General features: G+C 40.3%; 1 protein-coding gene across 1 annotated transcript; it reads right to left on the bottom strand.

Moving 5' to 3' along the window:
- Nucleotides 1-792: 792 nt before the first annotated feature.
- On the bottom strand, nucleotides 793-8441 carry LOC118390936 (E3 ubiquitin/ISG15 ligase TRIM25-like). The gene is made up of 6 exons (XM_035781790.2): nucleotides 6168-8441; nucleotides 5844-5924; nucleotides 5427-5660; nucleotides 4985-5144; nucleotides 3550-3705; nucleotides 793-3420 (listed from the first exon to the last, which is right to left on the bottom strand). The coding sequence occupies exons 1-6, from the start codon at nucleotides 6741-6743 to the stop codon at nucleotides 2882-2884; spliced, it is 1746 nt and encodes a 581-aa protein (XP_035637683.1). The 5' UTR covers nucleotides 6744-8441; the 3' UTR covers nucleotides 793-2881.
- Nucleotides 8442-10070: the final 1629 nt, after the last annotated feature.

The raw sequence follows: 10070 nt of genomic DNA, 5'->3' as shown, positions 1-10070 counted from the left end.
AGGCTTCCTTTTGTTGTGTTTTGTACATTAGTGAGCAGCTTTTGTTGTGTTTTGGGCACTGGTGACCAGGCTTCCTTGTGTTTTGGATGCTGGTGACCAGCCTTTGTTGTGTTTTGGACGCTGGTGACCAGCCTTCGTTGTGTTTTGGACACTGGTGAGCAGCTTTCGTTGTGTTTTGGACACTGGTGAGCAGCTATCGTTGTGTTTTGGACACTGGTGACCAGCATTTGTTGTGTTGTGTACATTGGTGATCAGCTTTTGTTGTGATTTGTACACTGGTGAGCAGCCTTTGTTGTGTTTTGGACACTAGTGCCCAGCTTTCGTGGTCTTTTTGATGCTGGTGACCAGAATTAAACAAAACAGAAATGTCAACCATCGAGTTAGACTCAACCATTACTTTCATGGTAATCGACCCAGACATCTAATACCTAACATGCTTCGACGTAATGATCGGTTAGTGGATATTGCAGCTATTGAATCTGAGTCAGGTAAATTACTATCAGAACCCAAATGAATCAAGCAAAGAGTATTCTGCTTCTATAAAGAATGGTACACCTCTGAGTATAAATCAACACCAAGCCAGACTGAGTCCTTTTTTTAAAGATATGGGAGCCCAAAGCTCTCTCCATGAACAGAAAAGGGTAGTGGAGAAAAGCAAATCATCTGGTTGGGACAGTACTGTGTTGCAGGAATTACATTCCTCTGTTTTAACACCCAATTAAAATTAAACATTCTGTAAATTCACAAGGATTTGTATGACCCTTATTTTATAAAAATGGACAGAGCCCAGTCTTAAAGTCAAACAGCAGCTTTTATTCACGAGAGTACAGCCCATTACACATTTTACCACAGGTTATAAACTGACAATGACGTCATTCGTTTCAGTACTAGCCCATGTCATCTCCGCTGTAGTACAATGGCTGTATGGTTCTCACATGTCTCTCCCTATTTAAGATAATATATGACCGAGCCAAGGCCATGCTTGTGTAGATAAGCCTTCTAGCCAGACTGGCTATAAGTTCATTCATTTCTACCATGGTACAGACAGTCATTGTTCTAATTCTTGATTATATTTGCACACATTATATTCAGTACTAAGATTAAAAAGAAAATTCATACATATACAGTAACCTAATAGTATTCTGATTAGTCAGTCCTGATTAAAATGTATACATAATTAGTCATCATTGATCAAAATTCCCTTAACATACTGCCACTGAGATCTATACCATTTTTTTTAACCAATTAGTTCCACTGTTACTTGAAATGATTAACACAGCCGTTCAGAAAGGGTGGAGGCACAATTATTATTATTTAATTTTTTTTACATACTAAATGTATTGTTACTTTTTGGTTCTGTGATGCAAGCTCACTATTACATGATATGAATTTCTGTATTGTGTATGTAGTCCTCCCTCCAATAAAAAAAATGAATATTTGGTCACAAAAAAAGAACAGCAATACTACACACACACACACACCAATATATTTTTGTGTAGAAACTCATCCCTCTGTATGTATATTTTTCTGTTTGTCGAAAACCAAAATATTACAATCAACAATGTAATCAATTCTCATGAAGTCTTTTTTTAGACTAAAATAAAACGTGAAATTTAAGCTAGACCTCAGTGAAAATACATCATATCTGTGATAGTTAGGATTAGTTCCATAGTAAACTGGAACCATAGAACTGGGTTGTCATAGTTCCAAGAGTCAATAGGATTCTAGGATTCTATTCACCAAGGGGGAATTCCTACCCAAGTTAAGCAGTGTAAATGGAAAATAATTCCCTTTTTATGCTCTTTTCTCTCTACATGTATACGGACCTTGAACTTAAGCACGAGAAAAGCATGCCATTCACCCGCTATTCATTTGGGGTGGAGATTTAAAAATAAATAAAGGTGTGTCGGAGGTGTGTCTACAGATCAATTGACTTAATGCACTCATAATACGCGTGATGAAATTATGAGTAAGGTTGAGCAACCTGTCAGTTCCAAGTGGAAAATCTCATTTATTTGTTTTCTGATAGAAATAACACCATTCTCCATTCACTATAATTTACAAATTGATAGGAGCTATTGATAAGAGTAAATAAGTGGGTGAGCGGTTTCGATAAGGGAATTGTAAACATAAATTGCAATTGTTTTAGACCTATTTTACCTTATGATCCCTGGAGACAAATGTGAAACCAGTCATACAGCAGCAAACTGAAGCATATCAACAAATCACCTTTTCCAAAGTGACATTTATGAAATACTGGTCTAATAATGGGATGCAATTTGGAGACCCAAGCTATAGCCTTCTGTAGCCATGTGCAAATGACACTACAGCACCAAATCAGTTGATTTAGAATCTCCAGAATGTTTTAATTATATGCCCGGACTTTTCACAGTGTTCTTTAAAATTTGAATCGTGTTAAATATTAGCCACTATAGGACACCACCGCCAGTTAGACCCACATACATTTATAACTCTCATTGACTTTAGTGTTCATTACCTTACATTTTGAATCATTCCATTGCATTGTTAGTTTAACTTTCTTTCCTCTGTCACATTCGTGTGGTTGTTCCTGAGGATCGCTAGCAATAGGGCACCTTCTAAGGCTAACGTATTACAAGTTGTTCAATAATTTGGGACATGTAGCCTATTTGAATCATTATAGAACGCAAACCATATGTAGCCGTTTAAACCTGGAGCACGGTTCACGAGGACTGGACCATTGTCACCACAATCCGTTAGTGAGGATTATTAGGGTAGATATCAGAACTATGCGCTGACATTGCGAAGAGTGATCAAATATTTTTTAAACGCTAAAATCTTGCAACATGGATAGTTGAACATGTCATATACAGTAGCATGCCTGTATTTTCAACAAAGTTTATCACTGGTTCAGTATCTTTACAGATGATCCAGCATAAATCCAGAACCCAGGATAGAGGGGCTGATTAAATGTGGTCTGGACTCTGTGGAGGAGGGTCATTGTGTCAGAGACGCTGTAGAAGGACAGAGTTCCTGCCCTATGGTCCAGGTACACTCCTACTATTCTGGAAGAGCGGGGCACATGTATGGCAGTCCGTTTGTTATTGTGGTAGAAATAACAGCCAAGGATAGAACAACACACCAAACTCCAGGACTGATCATTGCCTCCAAACCAACACTCATCACCACGTCCTGTTCTGCCAATCCCTTTATAGGAGGTGGCTATATAAGCCTTGAATGCGCTCCACTCTACCTCCCAGTAGCAGGTTCCAGACAGACCCTCTCTACATAGGACTTGTTCATAGGTGGAAAATCTGTCTGGATGGTCAGGATAAGGCTGGGCCTTATTACTCCATGGACTCCACGTCACCTTCCTATTCCCCTCTGACAGACACAGCCAGTTATTAGCTGTGTTGGGATCCAATGTGAGCTGGCAGGAATCTGAGGACAAAGAAAAAGTAGGTGAAAGGGTGTGTGTGTGTGTGTGTGTGTGTGTGTGTGTGTGTGTGTGTGTGTGTGTGTGTGTGTGTGTGTGTGTGTGTGTGTGTACGCACATGCATGCACACTCACATTCCAAGAACTCTTCTCTGGTCTTGGGTTCAGGCCTTATCTTCTGAAAGGTGGCATCATTTCTACATGACGCTAGTTCACCAACTAACAGTCCAGGCGTGCTGAATGACGTGAGACTACAGGGCTCAACGGGGTGAACAATTTGGACTTTTGTCACTATGGAGATAAAGAACATCAAATATCACTGGTCCACACTGATTATTACATAAACATACAGAAAGTTAACGGGTCAAGAAACTAAGGCTGGGATTCCATGTAAGGCACAGGGCACTATACATTAGGGGGATTCTACCAATTGGGTGCCTTTTGAGAAGTGTAACTTCGTCAGAAAAACTTTTTCACCTCATTTTAACATGCTGTCATAAAGAGCATATCTTCAACTTCATCAAAAACACATTTTCCCATGTCAAGAGGTAATCCTTTTTTACTATACTAAGTGCCTATTAAATGCCAAATGAAGTAACAGGGTTGACGATGTCATTTTAAATCAGCAATAAATCCTGTTTAGGGGAAAGGAAGCTTGTTGTGCGCAACAGGGAATGGCAATTGAATGCAAGCTCCACAAATGCATTTAAATTGTTAAAATATGTCAAGCCCGTTTATCTATGGATAAAAGGGTTTACGTGTTATACTCGACCCGCTCCATTTTCCACCACAAAAACACCAGAAAATGGCCAAAAAGAGTAGACCCAGATCACCAGCTTTTACACAATGACTTGACTATTAGATGTTAAATGTTTGTTTTGACTTCTTTTTTTTGTTTAAGGAATAGTTTTGCCTTATTAAATTGAGAGTTCAGTTCACGTAACCAGGTTGACCTTAAAATAAGGACCAACTTTTAAATGAATCACTAATCACATGAAATATAAATGAATAACAATCTTCAGAAATGATTTTGTCAAAGCAACAAAAAAGCTAGGGCTTTACAATGATGGTGAAAACTTGGAGACATTTTGGGGTTAAGTGGGTTTAAAGTGGGTTAACATTTTTATACACACTAAATTCTGATTTATTGAATTCTCCATGTTGTCTATACTAAAGTGCAACTCATTCAATATAAATAGCTTTTAAAATGCGATATTGGTGCACAATTTCTATTTAAAATATCAAAGAGATGCAAAAGGTGCTATTTTCATGGAACAACCAAGCAGACAATAGGCATTTTAAAGGCATTTTCCCCTAAGTTCGCAGAGCTTGCATTCATGGTAAATGTCAGCTCAAGTGTAAATAACCTTTAAAAGTATGTTATAGTGTGCTGCACTATAATGTACCGTGCATTGAATCCCAGCTTGAGAGTGGTTCTTCACTGAGTATAAACATTCATCTATGTTCAAATTAGATCACCTAATGAAATCACTATGTCAGTGAGATGAACTCTGATAGGATGAAGCACATTTAATTTCTAGCAATGTCCTTCAAAAAGACCTAGACCTACTTTTCGCAGAGATCATGGCAATTTCCCCAGAGCAGATAACTTCTATTTGATTTTTCAGCTCAGACACTGATTTCTTCACATCCTCAAAAGAGACATGTTGGTTGACAGTGATGCTCAGTAAGGCCTCAGATCCAGGAGAGACGCAGAGGGACTGCAAAGTCTACAGAGTGAGGAAACAGGCAATAGATTATTGTTGAGGAAGACACTCAGCCGTTCCCAAATCGCTCCCTTCCCATTGGCCCTAACCCCTTGATGTTAGCATTCCTGAAGGGTCTTTATAGGTATAAGCAGTGTAGTGGTGAAGCTTCCACTGTACAGATCTTGCAAACATTGAAGCGTTAGGAGTGGGACCAATGGGAAGGGGATCAAATTGGGAATGGCTGAAATGATCACTTTCTGCAGTGACACCTGCTCCTGTGGAGAGCGAAACCAGTGATGTCACCTGGAGGAAATGAATGTGATCCTCTGTGTGTGAAAGCTGCTCCAGCTCAGCATCTCTCCTCCTCAGCTTGGCTATCTCCTGCTCCATTTGCTTCAGAAGTCCTTCAGCCTGACTCACTGCTGCCTTCTCCTGGGCTTTTATCAGCTCCTTCACCTCAGAACACCTTCTCTCAATGGTGCAGATTAGCTCAGTAAAGATCGTCTCACTCTCCTCTACTGCTGCCTGTGCAGACCGCTGTTAAGACACAGAGAGAGGAGGGGTTCCATTTGAACCAGCCCAGTCACTCCGTTCTCACCAGCACACCAGATAAGCAGGTTCCCCACAGTAGGGTTCACTGGGGTTCTCACTGGCTCTGCAGTATAGTTTACTGTAAGTCACTCACTGCTAAGTGAATAAATGTAAATGGTCAAAACTCACCTTCAGTGACTTCACAGAACGTCTAACCGTCTGCATCTCTTTCTCTATCTTCTGGATTCTCTGTTTGTCCCCCTGCTGCCTCTGTAGAGAAACAAATCTTCCATTTTCATTCCATAGACCATTTGCAAAAGTGTCTGTCTACGTCAAACTTTATGATAAGTCAATGCCCATACCACATGGAGGTGTGTATGTATGCACACGCACGTTAGTGTATCTAAAGTTTCCATAAAAAAAAACACATTTGAAATCAAAAACTACTGCCATGCATAAAATTACCTGTTAATTGCTCAAGTGTTCTGTAAATAATACAGTTTATGTCCTTACCTGTCTCTCAGCCCTTTCTGATTCAGCTGACACTGTATCGTGGCCTTTATGATCACCTATCATACAGAGGTAACAGATAATTTGCTGATCGGTACGGCAGTACATTTCCAGCAGCTTGTCATGACGAGAGCAAATCTTCTCCTGTAGCTGTGTGGAGGCTTTGACCAGCTTGTGCTTCTTAAATGTAGGTGATTCATAGTGAAGTTGAAGGTGAGTCTCACAGTAAGAGGCCAGACACTCCAGACAGGACTTGACGGCTTTGAGTTTTCTCCCAGTGCAGACGTCACACTCCACATCTCCAGGTCCAGCATAACAGTGAGCAGGAGGAGCAGCTTGAAGCCCTGTTTTCTTTAGACTCTCCACCAATTCAGCCAGCAAAGTGTTTGTGTTTAGAACAGGCCTTGGAATGAAAGTCTGTCTGCACTGTGGGCAGCTGTAGACACCCTTCTGGTAATCCTGATCCCAGTAATCCTTAATACAACCCATACAGTAGCTGTGTCCACAGGGAATAGCCACAGGATCCTTCAGTGGATCCAGGCAGATCGAACAACTGATCGAATCCATGGATGTTGCCATTTTGGTGCTGACACACTAACAGATGGAGTGCAGCAGAGTATCAGAGTTCACTAACGTTTCTCTAGAAGTGTTTAGGGTTATAGAAATGAGAATTGATTGTGCGTGTACTCTGTACCTGCAAGGGGTGTGGCGTTGGATGGATTCTATATAGTTATATGAGGGGCTATTTTCTTTGATAGTGAATATCTTCTCCTCGGCCAGTGCAGGGGCGCCGACATAAAAAGATATTACAGTTTACTATAGAAGAGTATATTAATTTAGAATTCTGTAGTAAACTATAGTACATGGTAGTATACTGTAAAAACAAGTACTCTACACTGTAATATACCTAAGATTGTGTAGTGCTTACTATAGACTTTTGTAGAATACTATACAACACACTGAACAATCCCTTGATCATGGGTAGTACTTACTTTAGAATGTTGTAGAATACTATACTAAACACTGTAGTATCCCTCGATCATGTAGGGCCCGTTCAGACTTAGGAAAGTACGCCTTTCCTGCGCACGCCTTTCCGACACACTTCTCAGTAGTTTGTATTCAGACTTACCTTATGCAGGTGCTTAATGGGCTTTGCAAGTGATGTTCACTTGCACGCTAAATACATGTCTTTCAATGTTATTCATCCTGAAAGTTGAACCCGATCGAATATCTCTGGAGAGACCTGAAAATAGCTGTGCAGCGACGCTCCTCATCCAACCTGACAGAGCATGAGAGGATCTGCAGAGAAGAATGGGAGAAACTCCCCAAATACAGGTGTGCTAAGCTTGTAGCGTCATACCCAAGAAGGCTCAAGGCTGGTATCACTGCCAAAGGTGCTTCAACAAAGCCTTTTTTAAAAACTAAATACAAGTCTTTCAATGTTATTCATCCTGAAGGCTGCCGTATTAAAGTTTTAAATCCATGAGATATTGGAAGGTGAAACAAAGTGAACAATAGGGGTTGAACAGTAGTCCTATAAATCTACCCTCATAATACTCATTAATCATGGATTTAATGAGTGTAATGACAACGATCTAGTTGTTGTGAACCATGCTGCGGTTCAAGGCTCCAGGTTTAAACTGCTAGGTATCAAATTCAATTGTATTTGTCACGTACACATGGTTACCAGATGTTAATGCGAGTGTAGCGAAATGCTTGTGCTTCTAGTTCTGATCATGCAGTAATATCTAACAAATAATCTAATAATTTCACAACAACTACATTATACACACACAAGTGTGAAGGAAGAATGAGAAAATGTACATAAAAATATATGGATGAGCGATGGCCGAACGGCATAGGCAAGATACAGTAGATGGTATAGAGTACAGTATATACATATAATATAATAATAGCTTATGCATGGTCCACCAGGCACAATACCAGAGAACAAACTTAATGTTTTGGCCACTGCAGTTATCACAATTCAGGTCCACATGTGTTTTCCCAACTCCATAGTTGAAGAAATTGTGCATGTAGGCAGCTCTCTTTTGATGACTGTATGACTGGTGGATTAGAGTCAGGCGTGTTCTACTGATTAATGCTGAAAGAAATTCCAGATACAAATACTTCAGCATTATCATCACTACACACAGCTCATACAGGTAATGTTAGCTACTGTAGCTAGCCAGCCATCTAACATCAGCTGGCTAGTTAACAACAAAGTTTTAACTAGCAATACAAACCGATTGTCATAGCTAGTTAAAGTTAACCAATAAGTTCAATGTTAGCTAGCTAGCATTAGGCTATAACTAGCAATGCGAAATGGCATTCTGAGAAAACATCATTAACGTTACACACACTTCATACACATAAATTAATCTTAGCGAGCAAGCAAGCCAGCCACCTAACCTCACCAAACAGCAAGCTTTAACTTGGGATCTTTTGTTTAGACATGTCATGTTAACTAGATAGCTAAATTAACTATAATCCCAATCCATAGAGTAAAGTTACTAGCAATACAAACCAATTGTCATAGCATGCTAAAGTTATCTAGATTCTGTAGCTAGATTCTTAACTGTATACATGGATGACTGCAGACACTTTTATAAGACATCCTGTGTTGTTTCCGTTTAGTTTGCACAGCTTGTTTGGCCCGTGGTGTTCCACTGATTTCAAAATGTGTTATGAAATGAGAGTCAGCATAGCATGGCACGATCCTCTTCCAGAAAGTATTCCATTAAAACTTTTTCCCACTGACCTTTGTCGATAGCGCCTGATAAATTCTGGGCATCAATGTTATTGAGAGCAGTAGCAACATATTTGCAGTTCTCCATGGCTAACATAATAACTTTCTGAAAAATACTGCAGTACAAGCAGCTCATTTTATAGACACAAGATGCAACACCGACCAATCCAAACTCATCTCTCGGCATGTCCAGCCCACTCATTATCTCAGACAATCCTGGCTAGCGTGAAGGTTGCTTACTTTTTCTGGGGATAAACCAACTAGGCTCATAATTTAACCATTTTATTCGTATTTACCGATGACATACAAGTTTGATATTAAGGCACATGAAGGTTCACATGTTTGAGAAAGCATTTCTGCCCCAAAAAATGCATTATAATAAAAATCATGTTTTTACATTCAAAAGGCTCTCTGTGAAGTCGTGACTTGCGACGTACGCCTAGATCTATTTTTACCTTATGATCGCTGGAGACATGTAAAATCAATCATATGACAGCCACTGTAAGTTGCCACCACTGTCATTGCCTTTAGTGTTAATTTCCTTACATTTTGCATCATTCCATTACATAATTAGTTTATCTTTCTTTCCTCTGTCACATTCGTGTGGTTGTTCCTGAGGATCGCTAGTAATAGTGGATCATATTAGGCTAAAGTTTTACAAGTTGTGTAAAGAATTGGGACATGTGGCCTATTTTGAATCATTATGGAACGCAGACCATACCAGGAATACCTATGTAGGAATGCTGTTCATCGACTACAGCTCAGCATTTAACACCATAGTACCCCCCAAACTCGTCATTAAGCTCGAGGCCCTGGGTCTCGACCCCAACCTGTGCAACTGGGTCCTGGAATTCCTGACGGGCCACCCCCAGGTGGTGAGGGTAGGAAAGAACATCTCTACCCCGCTGATCCTCAACACTGGGGCCCCACAAGGGTGCGTTCTCAGCCCTCTCCTGTACTCCCTGTTCACCCATGACTGAGTGGCCATGCACACCTCCAACTCAACCATCAAGTTTGCAGACAACATTACAGTGGTAGGCTTGATTACCAACAATGATGAGACGACCTACAGGGAGGAGGTGAGGGCCCTCGGAGTGTGGTGTCAATAAAACAACCTCACACACAATGTAAACAAAACAAAGGAGATGATCGTGGAC

This window comes from Oncorhynchus keta, chromosome 12 (genome assembly GCF_023373465.1).
Source record: "Oncorhynchus keta strain PuntledgeMale-10-30-2019 chromosome 12, Oket_V2, whole genome shotgun sequence".
Taxonomy (NCBI): domain Eukaryota; kingdom Metazoa; phylum Chordata; class Actinopteri; order Salmoniformes; family Salmonidae; genus Oncorhynchus; species Oncorhynchus keta.
The sequence above is the reverse complement of the archived record's forward strand: the minus strand, read 5'-3'. Positions and strand labels throughout refer to the sequence as shown.